Source organism: Monodelphis domestica, chromosome 6 (genome assembly GCF_027887165.1).
Source record: "Monodelphis domestica isolate mMonDom1 chromosome 6, mMonDom1.pri, whole genome shotgun sequence".
Lineage (NCBI taxonomy): Eukaryota > Metazoa > Chordata > Mammalia > Didelphimorphia > Didelphidae > Monodelphis > Monodelphis domestica.
In genome coordinates this window covers 40317096-40339457 of record NC_077232.1, presented here as the reverse complement: position 1 = coordinate 40339457, position 22362 = coordinate 40317096, and the positions used below count along the sequence as shown (strand labels likewise).

At 39.8% G+C, this 22362-nt stretch overlaps 1 protein-coding gene across 1 annotated transcript in view; it reads left to right on the top strand.

Moving 5' to 3' along the window:
- TRIM44 (tripartite motif containing 44) overlaps positions 1 to 22362 on the top strand; it is a 190774-nt gene that overhangs the window by 77946 nt on the left and 90466 nt on the right. The window contains exon 4 of the mRNA XM_007497329.3: positions 11596 to 11615. Coding sequence (XP_007497391.2) covers positions 11596 to 11615 — 20 coding nt within the window. The remainder of the gene's footprint in view (positions 1 to 11595; positions 11616 to 22362) is intronic.

Below are 22362 nucleotides of genomic sequence, written 5' to 3'. Positions count from 1 at the left end.
TGGTTCCCTCAACTGCAAAATAGGGATGCTAATAATAATAGCATCCATCAGGACAAACATCTTTCCCTACCGACTCTCTCTACTATGAGTTCCATCTCCTCTTCCCCATCTGTTGTCTTCCCCAATTAGAATATAAACTCCTTGAGGTCAGGAATTCTCATTCTTTTTTTCTTGAATTTGTATTTACAGAGTTTAGTCCAGTGCCTGAAACATAGTAAATCTTAGCAAATGCTTGTGGACTTGATTTGAAGAGGGATGAGCCTTGTTTTGCTTTGGCCTGACACAATAGAACCAGGAGAAATGTAACAGACTTGATGACAAGAACTTCCTAATGTTAAGAGTACAAGTAGTGGGAATCCCTGGAGGAGTGAAGCCAAGGGCTTAAGAATCAGTCAGCTAGCAAGCATTTATTAAGTACCTACTATGTGTTAGGCATTGTGCCAAGTGCTGAAAAGGCAGAAAAAGCAAGAAGACAGTCCTTACCCTCAAGAAGATCCCAATCTAATGGAGAAGATAAGATACAACTAGTTGTATATATCAATTGTTATATATTAGATTTTAATATTATATAAATATATTTAATATAGATTATAGTATATTTATATACTACATACATTATTGATTGTATCATATTTTATATTTTATAAGCATATATACTATAGATTATATAATATTTTATATTCAGTAAGTATAAAACATATATTATATTATTTTATAGCCTATAAGTATATACACTATGAATAATATTATGTTTATATTCTATAAGATATACACTATAGGTTATTATATTTTATAGTCTATAAGTATATATACTATGGATATTCTATTTATATTCTATAAGATATACACTCTAGATTGTTATAATTTATAGTCCATAAGTATATATACTATAGATTATATTATATTTTATATATTCTACAAATATATACACTATGGAGTATATTACATTTTATAGGTATATACTAGATTATGTTATCTTTTATTGTCTATAAGTATATACATTATGGATTATATCATATTTTATATTCTATAAGATATATACTATAGATTGTTATATTTTATATTCCACAAGTATTTCTACTATAGATTATAGAATATATTCTATAAGTATTTGTACTATGGATTATGTTATATTTTATATTCTATAAGTATATATGCTATAGATTATAGTTTATATTCTATAAGTATATTCACTATAGATTGTTATATTTTATAAGTATATGTAACATATTATATAAGCACATACTATATTAAGATATATATATATTATGCTTTTATATAACCAGCTCAGTGAAAATGAGATCTATAACAGGATAAATAGGGAATAATCAACAGTAAAAAAAAAACACTGGAATTGAGGGGGATTAGGAAAGATGGTGGATGACAGAATTCTCATTCAAGTGCAGGTTGGACTTCAACCTCCTTTGCAGTAGGTCCCTGATCCCTCCTGGGCACAGAGCCCCTTAGATCAGCCCTTCCTGAGGGTATTTTCAAATATTTTCAAAGGGATGTTTTGTATCTTCTTTTGAAGGTACTTAGAGAGGATTTTAGCATCCATGCCACAGGGGGGCTGGCAAAGAGAGGGGGCGTTTTCACCTTGATTGGCTCAGTGAGAAATAGCACCAAGCTGAGCTTAGGCTAAGTAGCAAGACATTTCTACAAGGTTGTTAATTGGCCCCATCCCCTGTCTACATGGTTGGGGCAAGCCTTCTTTTAGGAAGCAGCTAGGCTGTTTGTGGCTTATTAAGTGGTTCTGGTTACACCTATGAGATTCCTGTGTCTGACTGAGCTCAAATGTGTGTGTGTGTGTGTGTGTGAGAGAGAGAGAGACAGACAGACAGACAGACAGAGAGAGACAGAGAGGGGGAGAGAGGGAGGGAGAGACAGAAAGAGAGAGGGAAGGAGAGACAGAGACAGAGAGACAGAAATTGGGAGAGGAGATAGAGAGAGGGAAAGGGAGAGAGGGAGAGAGACAGACAGACAGACAGACAGACAGAGGGAGAGACAGAAAGACAGAGACAGACAGAGAGAGACAGAAATAGAGACAGACAGAGACAGAAATAGAGAGAGAAGATAGAAAGAGGGAGAGAGAGGAGAGAGAGAGAGAGAGAGAGAGAGAGAGAGAGAGAGAGAGAGAGAGAGAGAGAGAGAGAGAGAGAGAGAAATCATCCCTCAGTGATTGAGAGTTTGGAGAATCATTCAGGAATCAATGACATTCAAGGATGTGACTGTGGAAATGAAATAGGATTAAAGGAGACAGAGCCTGTTTAAGGGAATTTATTTTGAAGCCTGATTCTGATAGAAGGATGCTAGAAAATGTTTAACAATCAACTTTTGAAAAAAACAACATACCCCCAACAAACATCTTTTTTTTTACATTTCATTTCAATTTATTTTTTCTCAATATAAACAAAAACTGTTAATGTATTTTTTTATTTCATATTCTTTCCCCCCTTTCTTCCTCCATCCTTGAGAAGGTAATCAATTTGATATAGATTATTTATGTGTAATCATGTAAAACATTTCTATATTAGTCATCCAAAACACACTTTTAAATTTCATTTGTAGGATTAACATTTTTTTCAGTCTTGACAATCAATAAAAATAAACATTTGTAGTGTTTTGCTGATTTCCAAAATGTAATTGCCAATACTGAAAATTTAACAATTAGCTTGAGCCAGAACCAGCTTAAACACACCACTGGATGCTAGGGAACTAGAGAAACTTTTGCCTCCCTTCAGTTCCCAAGCCCAACTCTGAATTGAATGCTGGCTGCCTCTTTTAGAGAGGAGAAGAACACTGGATGCTAGAGGGAATAATAATAGTAGGTTTACCAAGAACTTTACATAAAATGTTGTCTCATTTTGTCCACACAACAACCTTGCAGGGTGGATACTACTATTCTCTCCATTTTGCAGATCAGAAAACTGAAGCTAGGACACTTGCCTAAATCACATGGTGTCTGAAATCAGGATAATTCAGATCTTCTTGACTCCAAGTCCAGCATTCTGTCCTCTATACTATCCTAGTTACCTCTTGTTTGAGCCTTGCAACTACTCTAAAAGGAAAATACCATTGGATTGCTATCCCCATTTTACAGATGGGAAAAGTGAGACTTGGAGGATTGATGTGCCTTGCCCATGGCCATATATCAAGTCAGGTTCAGAGGCAGGATTCCTATGTTTTCTCATCTGTAAAATGTAGGATTTACTTTATTGTTTAGGCATGTCCAACTCTTTGTAATCCCATCTGGGGTTTTCTTGTCAAAAATACTGGAGTGGTTTACCATTTCTTTCTCCAGTTCATTTTACACATGAGGAAACTGAGGCAAACAGGGTAAAGTGACTTGCCCACAGTCACAGAGCTCATAAGGATTAGCTTCCTGAATCCAAGCCCATTGCTCTATATACAGCACCACTGAATTGCCCAAGATTAGCCTAGGCAATCTGTAGTTTTAAACTGGGAAGTTATGAATTATAAACATTGATTCTCCTTAAATTCTACTTTGATCAAGTCACTCCAGCTCAGAATAAATGAATGAGGGAATGAGTGAAGGAACAGATGGATGAAAAAAACTTTGAGTTCTTTCTATATTCCAAGCATGACATTAAACTCTGGAGATACAAATAGGCAAAAGTTTAAATGTCTCTGCTCTCAAAGACTCTAATTTGACAAGGCAAAATATAAAAGAAAGTTTCATTATCAGGTGTACCGTAATGCAGCAGAGTAGATGGCAAGACCTAGGAGTCTTCAGGAGGTCAGATGTCAATGCCAAGAGGCATCAGGACATGAAGACTCATCAGGCTGAGCCAAAACTTTCTTTTAAAAAAAATCCATTGGGGGCAACTGGGTGGATCAGTGGATCGAAAGCCAATCCCAGAGATGGGAGGTCCTGTGTTCAAATCTGGCCTCAGATACTTCCTAGCTGTGTGATCCTGGGAAAGTCACTTAACCCCTGACCACTCTTCTGCTTTAGAATCAATACACAGTATTGAGTCTAACATGGAAGGTAAGGGTTTAAAAAATCCCTTACCTCCTGTCTTGGAATCATTCCTGTATGTTGGTTCCAAGGTAATGGAGCTGTAAGGGCTAGGCAATGGGGTTTGGGTCATACAGCTAGGAAGTATCTAAGGCTAGATTCGAAACCAGGACCTACCATCTCTAGCCCTGCCTTTCAAGAAAGCAATCTAGCTGCTGAAACTTTCAATGACTCTCTATTCCTTGCCATATCTCAGAGCCTACTTAATTGGACTGTAACCTCTCTAAATAAATGCCTAGTGCTCCCTGACCCACACTTTCTGCTGCAAACAGCTCTCGATGCCCAGTACATATACGATCTCCCAGAATTATCCCCCATCAATGAAGATGGGGCAGTGTTGTAGAAAGGACACCCGCCTTGGAATCAGGGAGCCTGGATTTAATCTTGCTTCCAGCCACCTGTGTGCTCATGGAAAGTTCATTTGGGCAGGGAAATTGGAGCCAGATCACAGAAGCTTGTGGTGTCCAGGATTAAGTTAGGTTTATTGTGGAGGCAGAGGGGAGACACTGAATGTTTTTCAGGAGGACTTGGAGATGACTCAATCATAGCAAATTGGAAAGATTTTCTGGGCAGGAGCAGCCAGTAAAGGCTATAGAGGGGATAGACCAGAGGCAGGATAACCATTTAAGAGCTATTCTAAGAGTCTAGACAAGATGTTCAGAAGGAAGTAAGACACAGGACTGAAGGTTGGGCCAAAGGTTGGAAATATAGATCTGAAAGTCATCTACATAGGAATGATAATTGAAACCATGGGAGTAAATGGCACCACCAAAGGAGACAGTTGTAAAGATAGAAAAGAAAAGAACCTGCAATAGAATGCTGGGATAAACCCACTTTTATAAAGGGGCAGGACAAAACCATCACAGGAAACAGAGAAGATGCTATTAAAGAAGTAGGAGCAAAAAAATAGAAGTAGGAGGAGTCACAAGTATCATGGAAACTGAGATAGAAGATATTATAGGCACTCAATAAATGGCAGTCATTTAATAAAAGAGGGATGAAATCTGTGGATCTCTGATCAAAACTAATTGGACAAAATAAAGGGGAAAAAGTATTATTTAATATGTGCTCAGAGTTCCTCAGTTCCTTGGAGGTGAATGGCATTTTTCATCATGAATCCTTTAAAATTGCCTTGGACCATTCATTGTCTTGATCAGAGGAGCTAAGCCTTTCACAGATGATCTTCCTTATAGAATTGCTGTTACTGTGTACAGTGTTCTTCTGGTTCTGATCATTTCACTTTGCATCAGTTCAGATAAGACTTTCAGGTTTTTCTGAAACCATTCCCCTTGTCATTTCTTATAACATGGTAGTATTCCATCACAATCTTTAATGCATCTGCTATATGCAAAGGCACTGTGACTGAATAGGCAGGATGAAACACAATCCTTCCCTTCAAGGAACTTATAATATAGTGGAGGACTACAACATGTGAACAAATCAGTAAGGGTAATATAATTGCAGGGAAATCAAGGAGGGTATGCTGGAAGAGGTAAAACTTGAAGGATTTTTTTTTACCCTTCTCCCTTAAAGTCAATACTAAATATCAGTTCCAAGGCAAAAGAAGGGCAATTGTGATTAAGTGGCTTGCCCACAATTATACAAGTGTCTGAGGCTAGATTTGAATCCAGGACCTCCTGCCTCTAGACTTGGTTCTCTATCCACTGAACCATTTAGCTGCTCCAGCCTTGAAGAATTCTAAGAAATAAGGTAGACTAGCAAGAAGCAGTGGAACCTAGAGTACTGGAGTTGGAATTGGGAAGACCTGAATTCAAATCTTACCCTGAATTCTTTCTAGCTTTGCAATAATGGGCAAATCATTGAGCTTCAGTTTCTTCCTCTGTAAAATGAAGGCACTGAATTGGATGCCCCTCTATGAATTGGTCCCAAGCAGCTCTAAGAACCTTTAAGAAGCCTTGATGCCAAGCCATTGAGGTAAGAAGGGTTAGGGCTCTCACCTGAGCCAGATGAAAAGTCTGTGAAATGGAGTAGTGGGAAATAATCCCCAAAGGGAACTTTGGGGGATTCTCTAGATTTGTAGACTTTGACCTTGACTAATCAAGATAAGATGGCTGGATTTGATTGATCTTTTGGGATTCCCTCAAACCCAGTGATGAAGGTTAGCAATTCAATTAATGATCACTTTTAGTTTTTGGTTGAGATCTGTCATTTCATTGGTGTAGAAAACTCTCAGTAAAGAAATTCCTTCTTCCAATACAGATCTGTACCTTCTCTGCTACTTAAGCATCTTAGAGAACAGGCACTGCAAAATTAAGTGACTTGAATACAGTCACATAGCCAGTTTGTGTAGGAGGCAGGATTTCCTGATTCTGGAGCCAATTCTCTATCCATTAAAAAAAAATCCTACATATTACCCAGTGTAGCCAAATGTAATTGTGTAGCCCTCCACATCTGCTAGAATATCAGTGATCCTAGAAAGTGTGGGATGTCCATAAGCATTAGAACTAATAGGTCTGGGGTTTCATACCCCATTTTGCTTCCTGTGCCCTGGTTGCTCCTCGCTGTCTCTTGATTAGTGTTCATTCTCCTCCTGTTCCTTAAGTATAGATTATTGGAATAAGGTATAGATTTTTAAAATCCTAATCCCCCTTATTTTTCTCTCTCTTCCCATAATGAAAGAATAGTAAGAGCTAGAAGGAACCTTAGAGGTCACCTAGTTCAACTCTTTAGTCTTACAGATGAGGAAACTGAGGCCCCAAGAGGAGCAGCAACTCACTTTAAAATGGCCCCAGAGGAGTCTTTCTTGCAAACAACAACAAAAACACATGGCCATCAAACAAAACTCTGTGTCCTCTCTCTGACCCCTTTTGGAAAAGTCATTATTGATAAACCCCAAGGAAATGGAAAAGCCTATCCGTAAATAAGACCTGTTCTAGACTAAGCGGGGAAACTTCTATGTGGTATCAGCTGTTCTCCATGACAACTATACTTAAACAGCTCAGATGATTGAAAACTCGTGTTGAGTTTTAATGACATCATTGATAGTCATGGAATTTATAATGGTCTCTTGCTCAGTTAGTTTCCCATAAGACATTTGCATTAAAAGTCAAAGGAAGCTCCTAGGCAACAGATGAACCAACAATCAAACACCTACTATGTGCTGAGAGGCAATGGGGTGGAGTCAGGAAGACCTTAGTCACAAATCTCATTTCTGATAATCTGGACACTGGGCAGATCAATTTCTGGATCAGTTATATCAAACTCAAATGGAAACAGGGCCACATATTGTGGTTCGCATATTGATTTAGAAATCCACAAATTAACATTATCTATGTTCTATTGTACTTTTAAATATTTATTTTGTTCAAAATTATAGTTTGAGCTAGTTCTGGCTATGCTCAGGAGTATTACCAGCCAATGTTGCTTTTGGGCAGTGTGTTCTCTTCTCTGGAAGGCTCTCTATAGACTCTTAAGTCAAAGAGAAGGTGCCAACTTTCATTAACAGAAAGTGTTTCTGTATCTGAGTTCTGTGTATCAGAAAAATCATGGGAATCAGCCCTACTCCTATGTACCAGGCACCGTATTATGTCTTTGAAAAACACAAAAGTGAAACCCTCCCTGCCCTCAGGAAGATTATATATTCATATGTGGAGAGAAGGGAAAGCAAGGCAAGGCAAGGCAAGGCAAGGCAAGGCAAGGCAAGGCAAGGCAAGGGAAGGGAAGGAAAGAGAGGGAAAGGGAAGGGAAGGGAAGGGAAAGGAAGGGAAGGGAAGGGAAGGGAAGGAAGGGAAGGGAAGGGAAGGGAAGGGAAGGGAAGGGAAGGGAAGGGAAGGGAAGGGAAGGGAAGGGAAGGAAGGGAAGGGAAGGAAGGGAAGGGAAAGGAAGGGAAGGGAAGGGAAGGGAAGGGAAGGAAAGGAAGGGAAGGGAAGGCAAGGGAAGGGAAGGGAAGGGAAGGGAAGGGAAGGGAAGGGAAGGGAAGGGAAGGGAAGGGAAAGGAAGGGAAGGGAAGGCAAGGGAAGGGAAGGGGAAGGGAAAGGAAGGGAAGGGAAGGGAAGGGAAAGGAAGGGAAGGGAAGGGAAGGGGAAAGGAAAGGAAGGGAAGGGAAAGGAAGGGAAGGGAAGGCAAGGGAAGGGAAAGGAAGGCAAGGGAAGGCAAGGGAAGGCAAGGGAAGGCAAGGGAAGGCAAGGGAAAGAGAAGACAAGGCAAGGCAAGGCAAGGCAAGGCAAGGGAAGGCAAGGGAAGGGAAAGGAAGAGAGGAAAGTGAAGGGAAGGGAAGGGAGGAAAGGGAAGGGGAAGGGAAGGGAAGGCAAGTGAAGAGAAGACAAGGCAAGGCAAGGCAAGGCAAGGGAAGGGAAAGGAAGGGAAGGAAAAGAAAAGGAAAGGAAGAGAAGGCAAGGGAAGGGGACTGGGAAGAGAAGGGAAAGGAAACAGAAATTTTCTTTTTTCTCTTGTAAGTGTTGTGTTAATTCCATCTTTCTCCTCTGTTGGAGATTATCAGTCTGTTTGAAATGGCACCTACCTTCCTAGTGGCCTCTTTCCACTCTAATTTTTAAGTGTTACCAACTATTTATAGTGCTAACTAGAAAAGTTTGGGAGCTGTTTGTTTTCTTAGTGAGCTGTTCTTTTGGTCTTACTTAAATGTGCCTAAGAAAAAGCCCAGCCTTTGTTTTTTGTCCTTGGTGAACCACCCACAATGGGGGGATGGGGGCATGCTGTCTTCAGACCTGCTCAACTTCTGTAGCCCAGATGGAGGAAATGAAGAATGCTTTGTCACCCACCCAAGCGGATGGGTGAGCTCCTCCAAGGGAAGACTGAGAGTTAGATGAAAAATCTCTCTCAGGAAAATATCCCAAGGGGAAAACTCATGTAATCACTTTCAAGCCCCAGGAGAATCTGATGTGATAATTGAAAGTACTGAGAGTGGACTGTGGGAAGAAATAATAACCACGGTTTGGGGAGGATTTTTTTAAGTAATAGAGAAAAGTCAATATTTTATAGAAATGTTTCCTTCTTCCTTAAACCACAGTATTTCAGAGTTGGAAAGGATTAAAGGTTATTTAGTCCATCTTTTGCCTAAAATAGCATCCTTTATTTTATGTATTTATTTAAAAAGTCATTTTTTTCCAACTAGCAAAATCTATATTCTGTCTCTTCTGTCTTCTGTCTCACTTGCATTAAAGAGGAAAAAGTAAACCCTTGTAACAAATATGCTTTGTTTGTTGTTCTTCAGTCATTTTTTAGTTGTGTCTGACTTTCCATGACCCTATTTGGGGTTTTCTTGGCAGAGATACTGGAGTGGTTTGCCATTTTCTTCTCTAGTTCATTTAATAGATTAGGAACTGAGGTAAACAGTACAGAGTGACTTGCCTAGGGTCACACTAGTAAGTGTCTGAGGCCAGATTGGAACACAGGAAGTGAGTCTTCTTGACTTGGAGCCCAGCACTTTATCCACTGCACCACCTAGCTGTCCTAACACAGAATCAGACAAAATAAATCCTCATATTGGTCATGTCTGGAAAATATATCTCATTCTATATCCTGAGTCCATCACCTCGCCATTACTTTAGAAGAGTAGCAACTAGCAACCTATCTAAAATAAGTCCAAGGAGTTACCAAGCCTTTGCTTGCAAACCCACAGTGAAAGGAGATCTACTACTCCCAAGTTAACCTCTTTCCATCCCCTCCCCTTCCTTATTCTTCCCTTCCCTTCCCTTCCTTTTTCCTAGTCCTTGCTTGGGCTGCTCCAAAACACTGATTCCATTTTAACTTCCTGCCTAGATCAAAGACAGTACTTGATTTCATCATTGTTTCCCAAGTGTCTACCATATCCGTTGTATACAGTAAGAACCTAATAATCCCTTTTTACAAAACTGAGTTGAATTCTTAAAAGTTATTTACAAATAGGATATAAATTTTTAGATGAATGAGAGCAGGGACAATGCTTGATTTCATTTTTGTGTACCTAGTGGATCCCCCATTCTTTATATACAGTAAGTACTTAATATTTTTAACTGAACTGAATTTTTACACCCTCCCCCCCCAAGAAGAGTTCTTTAAAGATAAGGTCTATTTCATTCTTAGTTTTTATTCACAGTGCCTAATGCAGTGTTGGGGACAGAGTAGGTATTTAATCGATGCATGAATTGAATAATACTGGATTGGCTTAGATTTTATTGAATTATGATTTTGGAATAATGGAATCCTTGAGCTGGAGGGGACCTTTGAAATCATCTAGTCATGTTCCTCTTAACTGTTCTGTGGTCAAGGACCAGAGAGGGAGGTGGTACAATGGACAGAGCCAGGGCTTGAGGTCAAGAAGACCTGAGATCAAGTCCACCTGAAGACATTTACTAACTGAGTAATAAGGGGACATTCTGTAAACCTGGTTTTTCATCTGAAAATGGGGCTAATAATATCACCTGCCTCCAAGGGTTGTTATGAAGATCATATGAAAACACTCAGCCAATCCCAAAGATATTTGCTGTTATTATTATTTACTCATCCAGAGATGAAGAAGTTTGTACTCGATGGCTCATAAGGACTCTGTCAGCCCTAAATCTGGGATCCAAGGATTCTTTCTATGTCACATAATGCCCCACTTGGGATAGAACCCAGATTTCTGAGTTTCTGTTTCTATGTTTATGCTAATTCTGGAGCAAATACATTGGAATCTGGGGAGAAACTGTTAGATAGGGATGGGAATGAATCTTCAAGGAGAATAGCTGGAACCTAGAGTTGGTCACCTACTGTGTGGTTCCTGGGTGTCTTTAAACTGTAGAAGTCACTGAAATGATAAGACAAGGTCCAGCACATAGTGCCATCCTCCCCCAAACACACACACCTTGTCTCTGCTAGGTCTGACTATTCAATCACTCAATAAATATTTAGTAGGTGCCTACTATATGCCAGGCACTGTGCTAAGTGATCAAAATATAAAGAAGGCAAAAGACAGCCCCAGTCCCCCTTCCTCCCAGCACCTCACAGTGTAATGAGGGAGAAAACATGCAAATATCTATAAACAAACAAAATATATCCAGGATAAATTGGAGATAATCAACAGAGCTAACTAAGGCACTAGCATAAAGGGATGAGCAGAGGCTTCTTTGAGGAAGTAGGATTTTAGCTGAGACTTGAAGGAAGCCAGGAGAGAGAGCAGCCCAGGCAGGAACTCCAGGAAAAATACCTGGAGTTAGGAGATGGAATTTATCATGCAAAGAAGAGTTAATATCACTAGATCAAAGAGTAAATTGAGAATGGAATGGCTGTTTAAAGATTAAGAATCCTGGAAAGGTGGAAAAGGTCCAGGTTGTGGATGGAAAGTTGTCTTCTCACCACTGATGTGCAGCTCAGACATCTCATTTAATTAGCCCTTCCCTCAGCCTCCTGAACACAGCAAAATATTGTGTTCTCTCCTTCTCTTATGTTAAGGGAAGCACATAGCACATCAAGTGCCTGGCACATAGTAGGCACTTAATACTTGTTGACTGATTAATTGGTAAGGGGGAGGAGGAATGGGGTGGAGGGATAGAAGAATAAAATAAGGATGTCTCCTGCTGCAATCCCCCTGATGGTATTTCTTTCTGCTTCTCTTTCAGATCAGAGATGAAGAATTCAGGTAGGAGCATTTTCCCCTTTTTATCACCTCTTCATTCTGGAGAACTGAGGTGCAGTGACATCTGAGACCTCTTAATGCCCCATGAAATGTGGACAGCCTAGAAAAGGCACAGAAATGGGATCACCAACCTAAGCCTGGGCTTTAAAAATCTTATTTCCTAAGAATTCATCTCCCTTCCCACTTATATCAGTCCATTCCCCATGCTCTTCAAATAAAGACAGATTTAAAAGTAGGCAAGGAGGGGAACTTGATTCTATTTTTCTGCACATTGTCTGTGCCTTGTGAAGTATGGCAGACACCAAATTTAAATTATAATTAACTTATCTGATGGCCTGAACGGAATTAATCTCTGCATTGTTATATTGGGTATGGGAGTAGATTGTTTCCCTAATGAGCTGCTGAGCCTATATTCTTTATTTTGGACCTGATACATGTTTTAGTCTAACTCATTACACCTATAAAATAATGTGTTGAGTAAGTATGAAAAAAAGACTTATTCAGAGGAGAAAATGCTTACCTGAGCCTGTATCCTGCCTCTGTGGGGCTGGATTAAAAAATAGGCACTTAATTATTGGGAAACAATATGTCGTATTAGAAAGCAATCTGTTGTATGGGGAAGAATGTTTGCCTGCTCCTGTGTTATGGCTTTGTGGGTCTGGCTTTAAAAGGAGGCATTTAGGGATGCTTGGGGAGCATCATGGAATGGTGGATAGAGCAGTGAGTCAGAAGACTTGAATTTGACCTATTAGCCATGTGATATTGAGCAAACCATTTCATCTCTGCGGAGTGTAGCCTCTTCTTACAAAATGGGCAAGGTTGGATTTTGTCATTTCTCCTTCTTTTCAAAGAGGACCAATACCATCACAAGTTGATGTCTTGACTTGTGCATGAACTCAATTTAAGTGAGACAGAGTTGTCCAGTGTCGTCAGCCTCACTCTCTCTTCCAGAGTCATAGAAGTCCAGTGGCAAGACAAGAGTTTCCTATAAAATGGGGGAGTTAGAGAAAATGATTTCTAAAGTCCTTTTGTCATGAGATCTTACTGTTTTGGTCTTGCAGCCACTGGATCCCCTTGTTTCTTTGTGACTCATTTTATTTGAAATCAGGGAGTCAACGTAGGACCTGAGACACTACAGTAGTGCTGTTAACAAACCAAAGGTTTTTTGTTTGGACCAAATGTATTGTGCTTCCATAATAACTCCACCAAACCTCTGAGACTCAAATTGTTAGAGCTGGAAGGAACCATAGTGTCTTTGAGCATACAAAGAGGAGGTAGGACTAGAGAAGGGTTTTTAACCTGGCATCTGTGAACTATTTTAAAAGATAAAAATAGTCTAACGGTTGTATTTGTTTTCTTTTTAATCATATATATTAGGGGCATTTAAAGGCATGGTTTTTAGAAGGGATCTCTGGGCTTTGCTAGGCTACCAACAGAGCCATGATAAAAAAAAAGAGAGAGAGAGAGAGATTAAGAACCCCTGGACTTAAGGATTTCTGAGACCAAGAGAGGGGAAGTCATTTGCTAATGGTTAATGGAAAAGCTTGAAGTTGAAAGAAGAAGATGAGGATGTAAAAATAATAACACAAGGGGGCATCTGGGTAGCTCAGTGGATTGAGAACCAGGCCTAGAGATGGGGAGGTCTTGGGTTCAAATGTGGCCTCAGACACTTCCCAGCTGTGTGACCCTGGGCAAGTCACTTGACCCCCATTGCCTAGCCTTTACCACTCTTCTGCCTTGGAGCCAATACATAGTATTGACTCCAAGATGGAAGGTAAGGGTTTTTATTTTATATTATTAATTATATTTGTATATTATTAATATTAATTTTATTTATTAATTAACATTAATACCAAATTAATATATAATTAATATATTATACATAAGGTATATTATTTTAAAAATAATAATAATAACAACAACACAGTCAACACAGTATCTTTGAAGAGTTTTTAAATCATTTTCTCACACCTTATCTCACTTGAGCTTCACAAACCCATGAGGAAGACAGGACATCAAATTTCAGGAGTATTGTCATAAGCTGGTGAGCATCCAGGGAAGGGCATGTCAGGGTAGTGAAGGGTATGTCAGGGTAGTGAAGGGTCTCTAGTTCATGCCATATGGGGAATAGTTGGAAGGGTTGGAAATGTTTGAACATGAAGAAGGGAAGTCTTAGATACAAATCCTGACTGTGACACTACATATCTGACGTTAGACAAGTTCCCTACCTCCTCTGTACCTCAATTTACTTATTTTTCAAATGAAGAGTTGGCTTGGACTAGATGGCCTCTAAGGTCCCTTCCTCCTGCCCTAGATCTCTGATCCCAGGATTCTTCCTGAACTTCCCTCTGATCTTCTATCTGACAATACATATGAGATGCTATCCTTATAGTCCCTCACCTCTCTTTCATAAAGGAGAAGGAAGGCTTCCTTTTCTCTTCTCTAGGACCTTCATTGGTTTTTTCCATTAATAATAATTCAAATTCCTTTTGTAATCTGTTCATTTACTTTGTTGTGGCCATTGTGTATGTTTTCCTGGTTCTGCTTAAGGCAGTTTGTATAAATCCTCTTTATTCATTATTTCTTTCTGTTAGATTAAATTAAATTAAATTAATAATAAATAAATTATATAATAATATATGATATTATAAAAAATAAAAAATAAAAAATAAATAAATTAATTAAATTAAATTGTTAAATTAAAACGGCATGATATATTTTCCCCTACCTCTCTTTAATCAATGGATACCCATTTTTTTGGTTCTAGTTCTTTAGTACTACCAAAAATGTCATTATGACTTTTTGGGGGGTACATATTGGATTTTTGTCTTTGATTTCCTTGGAGGTATATGTTCCAGCAAAAGAGATCACAGGGTCAAAGGGTATGAACAGTTTCATTCCTGTTCTTTCATCATTCCAAAACTAATATCTGTAATGGCTGGACGAAATTACCAATAACATTATATATTAGAGTGCCTGTCTTTCTCAGCTCCTCTAATATGATCTCTTCCCGTCTTCTGCAATCTTTACCTATTTACAGGTCTGAGCTGAAACCTCAGAATTGTTTTAATTTGTACTTTTCATATTAGTGATTTGGAGCATGTTTTCAAGATATTATTTGTAGTTTGCAGCTCTTTTATTCATATTCTTTGGCCACATCGTCTCTTGGGAAAATGTCCCTTGGAGTTGGGTATATGTGTCCATTTCTTATATATTTTAGATATCAGGTGTTTCTCGGTGATATTTGATGTACATATTCTTCTACTTCACTGTTTTGCTTCTTTGTTTAAATTTCTTCTATTTGATTCAAAAACTTGTGATTTTATGGAATCTATCCTTTCTTTTATAAGCTCCTCTATCTCTTGCTTGGTTAAGAATTTTCTCCCTAGTTATAGTTGTGAAATGAAACTGATCATTTTCTCCTCTTTTTTAAAAATAATGAGCCTTTTTAATTCAGGCACATAATCACTTTGGGTTCATTGTTATATTAGGATAATATGGTGGTCTTTTCAGTTTTCCCAGTAGTTCTCATTAGAAAAGGAGTTCCTTCCCTTTTAATCTTTGTCTTATCAAATACTAGACTATTTTTTATTGCTTCTGTTTCTTTTTTACTTTCTATCACAGGCATATCACTGTTTGTCTATTGATACACCAATATCTACTGCTACCCACTGATCCACTTTTCTATTTTTTGGCCAGTACCCCCTAGATCTGATGGCTGCTGCTGTATAATATAGTCTGAGGTCTCAGAATGCTAACCCACTCCTAACCTCTTCAGTTTGAAGATGAAGCTTCTGAGAGCTGGAGAATTCAAGATAATGTTGTCCAATGTATTTTACATTGAGAATTCAAAAATCAATTACAAGCACACAAAATGGCAGAGATATCAGGAGTTATTTGTTCGTCTGAACTCGAATGAAAGTTCAATATGAGTCATCAGGGAAGAGAAGTGATTTAGTTCAGTCATGTTCAACTCTTCAGGACCCTGTTTGAGGTTTTCTTGGCAGAGATGCTGGCATGGTTTACCATTTCCTTCTCCAGCTCAGTTTCCAGATAAGAAAAACAAACAAGGTAAAGTGACTTGCCCAGGGTCACACAGCTAGTAAGTGTCAGAGGTTGGATTGGAACTCAGGAAATTGAGTCTTCCAAACTCCATGCTCTGGCTCCACCTACTTGCCCTAGGAAAGTGATGGTTCCACTATATTCTGCCCAGAGTATTTCATTCAGTTCTGTACATCATAGATTAGGAAAGGCAGATAAAATAGAAGTTATCCAACCTGGTAGAGACGTAGAGTTATTGCCACATCAGGATCAGTACACGGATCTGTGGCTATGTAGCCTGGGGAGGAGAAGAATTGGGAGCTACTTGATGGTTCTCATCTGGCACTTGGATGCTTTTTCTGTAGAACAATTAGAGTTGTGTTGTTTGTCCCTATGGTAAAAAAAAACAAAGAAACAAATAAAGCCCCCAAAGCAATGAGTAGAAATTAGAGTCTAATTTTGGCATAATGTTAGGAAAAACTCCCTAATAATCAGATAGGGCTAGGAACTGGACCTGATTTAATTGGAGGGAAACTCCTAGGGAGAATGCTCCCTCTACCAATAAAGATCAGTAACTTCTCTGCATCCTACAGTTTTAGAGACTTTTCCAGAACTCTGATGGGTTAAGTGACTTGCCCAGGGTCCCATAGCATGTTTCTTTTCTTTTTAAACTCTTACTTTCCATCTTATAATCAGTACTGTGTATTGATTCTAAGTCAGAAGAGCAGTTAGGGCTAGGCAATAGGGGGTTAAGGGACTTGCCTAGACACACACAACTAGGAAGTGACTAAGGTCAAATTTGAAACCAGGACTTTCTATCTCTAGGCATGACATTCAAGCCACTGAACTCCTTCCTGCTCCCAGCAAAGGTGTTCCACAGGTAGACCTTGAACCCAGCTTGTTCTGGGTCCAGAACCATCTCTCTTCCCTAAACAATTAAAACTCTCAAAAACAAGTGAATTGTATAGTAGTAGATAGAGTGCCAAGCCTGGAGTCGTGAAGGTGTGAGTTCCAGTCTAACTGAGACTCTCTGATTCTATCACTACCTAGTCTGATGGAGCATGACTTTGTGTTATTTTGACCCGCAACACAAAGATATTTGACTGGTGACCAAGATGCCAAGCTGTTCTCTCCAAATAACTATCCATGATGGTTGGCAGGGCTTATGTTGGACATTAGGTCAGAATGAAAGCTGCAGCATGAATACCTAAGGAGGATGCTACTGTGGAAAATATAGGAAGAGTCATCAAGTTTTCCATTCAACCTCTAAATTTCTATGTGTCGAAATTGAGTTTGCTTGTGTTGAACCACCATTTGGCTCAGTCTTTTCTAATGAACACTTTGGGCAGATTGTCATCATTCTCTCATTATTCACCATCCAAATAAACCAACAGGAGTCTCATTCCAAAAGCTTCTGCATAACTGGCAATCCTGGATTGGGGTTTGTGGTGAGAAGGAGCCAGAGAGGATGAATAGGTCTCTCTTCATGCAGGAGAAGTTGGAAATGGAATTGTTCTCCCTTTCTAATTCTGCTTGGGTAATTAATACCAGCCCAACTCATATCCATTCTGTTCTAGCCAGGCAATATTAGAGCAAGGACTGGGAGTGAGGCAGCCCTGGAAATAGCAGAGACACAGGAAAATTCCTCTTGAGTCTAAGCCATCTGGCCAATAATCCGCCATTTTTCCTCCCACTCTCCTGCTTCATAGATAACACTGCCTAACAGCTGCAGTCTCCTTGCTGAACCCAGGCTCCATGAGCTGTTTGAAACAAGGTGCCCAAGCCTTGCCTGCTCTATTCCAGGATCTGGAGATCATTTAGAGTTGGAAAGGACTTAGAGGTCATTGAGTCCAGCCTCCTTGTTTTACAGATGAGACAATGAAGCCTAGGGATGGTAAGTGATTTGGCCAAGGTTTTACAGATGGACTGGAGAGTTAGAGACTCTGGGAGAGTCATAACTAGGGAGGGGCAACAAGAGAGTGCAGACAAGGTTTTCAGTCTTCGAGCAAAACCTTGAGTCCTTGACCTTGTTTCTCCCTTCCTCCCTATGAGATCCGCATGCCCCTCTCTCAGGATTTGTGTCTCCTCGCCACAAGACAAGGTTGCACATTCCCCAACTGAGAACTCACTTTCCTCCCCTTAATCCTGAGTGAAATCTCTAGCATTTGCTTAAGGCACAAAAATTCTTTGTTATGACTGTTCACTTCTAGACATTTTAAGCAAGGTCATCTTTAGTCCTTGAACAGAGACTCTGGCCCCATTCTTCTACTCTGGAATTGGGAGAGCTGGATTTTCTTCCCTGCATGACTGAATTCCCTTTGGCAAGTCACTTCTTACCCTCTTGTCTGTCATTAAAAAAGGGATACTTCTCCCATCTGCTTGCCTCACTGAGGTGCCACAGAGGATAAACCTCCGTGATACATGTTAAACTCCAGTTGTGCAAAGGGATCACAATGAGACTCCCAGGCAATCATCAAGACTAGCTCTGCCCCAGGAAGAGAGCTGTCTATTGTCTCCCCATCTCACTGTCTCCTCATCCCCACCCCCTTACCACACACACAATACCTCATCCACTGAAAGGATTCTCAGCAAGAAGGCATGGAAGTCCAAAGGGCCAGAGGATGGCTATTACCCAGAGCTTAGCCATCTTTTTCAGGGGGTGGGGGGAATGGGTGTTTTTAAAGCACAGGGTGATTTTTTTTCTCTCTTAAGAACATTAAAAGGGGGGAGAAAAGCAATTTACACTTTGGGGAACAATTTTCTGTCTTCTCTCTTCCTTTATGGGAGATACTGTGTTTGCTCTCTGGGAGATCTGTGTCCTCCCTCTTCCTGCTGAAGCCTGCTGAGAAGTAATATAAATTGGAAGAGAGGGGATAGCAGCTCTGTTGTACATCAGGGACTTCAAAAAGTTGTGTGAAAAGGGAGGGGGCATTCTGGAAGGGACAGACCCTCCTAAAAACTCCTTTGCTCCAAGGAACCAGAGAAGTTTTAGAACTGGATCAGGGAGGTATACCCAATGGTATGACTTGGGCATGGGTTGTTTTATTTTTTTCCCCACTTTATTGTAAATACTCAGGGTGGTTTTCTTTTTTCAATCACCCTGTGCATTTAAAAAATAAAACAGCTATATATTGGACTTTTAGAGCAATTTTTTTTTCCTTCAAAGTTCTTTCTTATTCAGAAAAAAGAAGCACCACTACCATCAGTGTGAGTCATACCCATGCTGATTTCATGATCAAAGAAGAAGCTTGTTCTGAAGATGGAGAAGCTGAAAAGGGAGTTGGGAACTTCGTCTCCATTAATGAACAGTCATTGACTTTCTCTGTGACCTTGAGCAAGTCACTTGGCCCTCTCTACTTCTTTCTCAAAATATGCCCTGTACCTTTCTCACAGGAAAATAGTTATCAACCAATGATCAACAGGCATTTATTTATTAATACTCAGTTCCAGGCACTATGGGTAGGAAGATGGGAAGGTGTAAAGGAAAAGAAAAAGAAGGAAAGAGAAAGAAGAAAGAAAGAAAGAAAAAGAAAGAAAGAAAAAGAAAGAAAGAAAAAGAAAGAAAGAAAGAAAGAAAGAAAGAAAGAAAGAAAGAAAGAAAGAAAGAAAGAAAGAAAGAAAGAAAGAAAGAAAGAAAGAAAGAAAGAAAGAAAGAAAGAAAGAAAGAAAGAAAGAAAGAAAGAAAGAAAGAAAGAAAGAAAGAAAGAAGGAAGGAAAGAAGGAAGGAAAGAAAGAAGGAAGGAAGGAAAGAAGGAAAGGAAGAAATAAAGAGGCAAAGGAAGGAAGGGAGGGATGGAGGAGGGAGAGAGAAAAAGAAAGAAAGGAAGAAAGAGAGAAAAAGAGAAAGAGAGAGAGAAAGAAAGAGAGGGAAAGGATGGAGGGAGGAACAGAGGGGGAGAGAGAAATAAAGAGAGAAAGAGGAAGGGAGGAAGGAAGGAAGGGAGGAAGGAAGGAAGGGAGGAAAAAAGATAAGGATGGGAAGGAGGAAAGGAAAGAAAGCTCCTTACTTTCTTATAATCTTGGACAAGTGAAACTACTTCTCTTTACCTCAGTTTTTCCATCTGTAAAATGAGAGATGAACTAGATTAAAAGTATGAGATATTCAGCCCAACAATCTCCAGTGTGGCTAGAACCAGAATAAAATGTAATTAGGAAATATTTAACAAAATGTCATAAAACACAGCTACCAAATAATTTATCAACTAAGTCAACCTGTGTCCCAAAGGGATCCTGGGGTACAGTTTAGTAGCCCCCATTTCTATCTGATTTTGACACAATTGACCAAGATGATCTGCAAACCTAGGGCAAGGCCCTTAATTTTCTCATCTATCAAATGAGAAGTTTAGACTCCATAGCCTCTCAGGTCACTCCCAGATGGAAATCCCCTAATCTTATGATCCTTCATTGGACAGATGGGGAAATTCTTTGAATGTTTTAAACAAAACAGCCAGTGGAACTGGTGATGGACTTCAGCAAGATGGGGCTGCCTATGAACATAATTTCTGCTAACCTTAGTTGTTTTTTTTCTTTAACCTCCTGGCTTATAATTCATTTAAAACCAATTTGGGGACCATATGGCATGACCTGTTTATTTTCTCTTGAACCATAAAAAATGCATGCTTCGTTTTGCATTTATCTTCTTTTTGTGTCAGTGCCTTAGTTTGCAGGGACTGGGGATGACTGAGTCAGCAGGATGGCCAGGCTTCCTTTGTCTTTCTGTGATTGCAGATTCATTGTTCGGTTGCTGGATTATCTCCGTTTCACTGGGCTTAGCTGGAAGCCATGCCAAATGGCTGAGATGCTGTGAAACAGACAGGATGAGATCAGGGCTGTTTGTCATTCTCTCCCCAAGATCCATGTTGGCCTCCTGCATAAAGAGACCCTCAATTGTCTCATCTTCTGAGAACAGAGCAAGAGCTATGTTTGGTTTTTACTTCTTTGTTGGGTTTCCCCCCATTCTCACCTGAGCCAGATGAAAAGTCAAGTCAGATCACGCTCCCTCCTTAATGTCTATCTGCGACAAAGTCGGCCACCTTCCCAATATAATTGATTTTCAGATGTTTGCGGTGTGTCAGTCACAACTTAATTGTGTTCAGTGAGTTTTTTACTTCTGAAAGAACCCATTTGAAGCTCGAGAATTCAGGCAGGGGCTCCACTGTTTCCAAGCCTGGCAAACATAAGCTAAGCATAGTTTGTATTCAAACACATCTGTCTTCATGTTCTTGCTTGTTAATCCCAGGTGAGAGCACTACTGTGGCCATCATGGGGTATCAGGTGTAACTTTTTAAAATTATCAATACATTTTATTTTTTATGCAGAAGTACAGGACAGCTAGGTGGTACAGTGGATAGAGCAATGGACTTGGAGTCAGGAAGTTTCATCTTGAGTCATTCCTGAGTTCAAATCCAGCCTCAGACATTTATTAGCTATGGGTCCCGTGGCAATTCTATTAACTTTGCTTGTCTCAGTTTCCTTATCTGTAAAATGAACTGGAGAAGGAAATGGCAAACCACTCCAGTGCCTCTGTCAAGAAATCCCCAGATGGAGTCATGAAGAGTCAGACATGACTAAAATGATTAAAAGACAACAACAAAGTACAACTTCCATTCCCAATAGTTTATCCACTAGGAAAGAGAGGAGACCTGGTGTAGGGGAAGCCATGCTGGATTTAGATAAAGGGTTCAGATCTGGACGCTGATGCTCACTTGTGTGACTTTGGGCAATTTTCTCTTTCCCTGACTCATCAGTGATGGGGAATGAGATAAAAGTGAGTCATCACATTACTCCATCTTGCTAAGCATCTAGACCAATGATGGCAAACCTATGGCACATGTGACAAACTCTCTGTGAGCATGCCTACATTTGCCCACCAGAGTTCATTGTTAGAAAGCCTGAGGGACTTGGATTGGAGCTGTTCCCCTCCCCCTTTCTATGAGCCTGAGGACATTTCTTACTTTACCCACCCCTCTGCCCAGCAGCCCAATGAGAGTGCTTCCTCCCTACCTTGTCTGAGGTAAGGGGGAACTCAGGGGGTGGAGGGACAGAGCATGGCACTCAGTATGGGGGGGAGGTGGGGGCAGGACCCAGCATTCCATCTCTAAAAGCTTTACCATCACTGGTCTTAGACCCTTATCTGTAAAATGAAGGAGTTTGACTGGATGATGTATAAGATCACTTCCATTTCTAAATTATGTTTTTCTGAACAGAAAGAATGATTGTGTCCAACTATGTCAGCTCGGGAGAGTCACTGAAATTTTCTGGGGCCTCAGTTTTCTCATATGTAAAAATGAAGACTATAAAGTTGGACTCAATCTCTTCAGTGCCTTCTAGTTAAATCTATGAAGGATTTCATGATTTTTAGCATGGTGCTGATCTGAATCATTGTATTAGATGGTTTTATCATTTCTCCCTGCTGAACTCAACTTACATTATCATTATTGGGTCTATTATTCTCTTGATTCTGCCCTCATACTTTGAATCACTTAATGTAAATCCTCTCCATGTTTCTCTGAATTCTTCATTCCTTCAGGCACAATGATATGGGAATCCATTATGTGAGTCCTCCATTATGAAGGCGCATAGTTTGCTTCCAGTCTTTTATTACCACAAATAATGCTGCCAGGAACATTTTTATACATCCAGGTTTTTTTCTATTCTGGCCGTCACTAAGCTATTTAAGATATAGCCCAGGAGCAAAATCTCTGAGGAA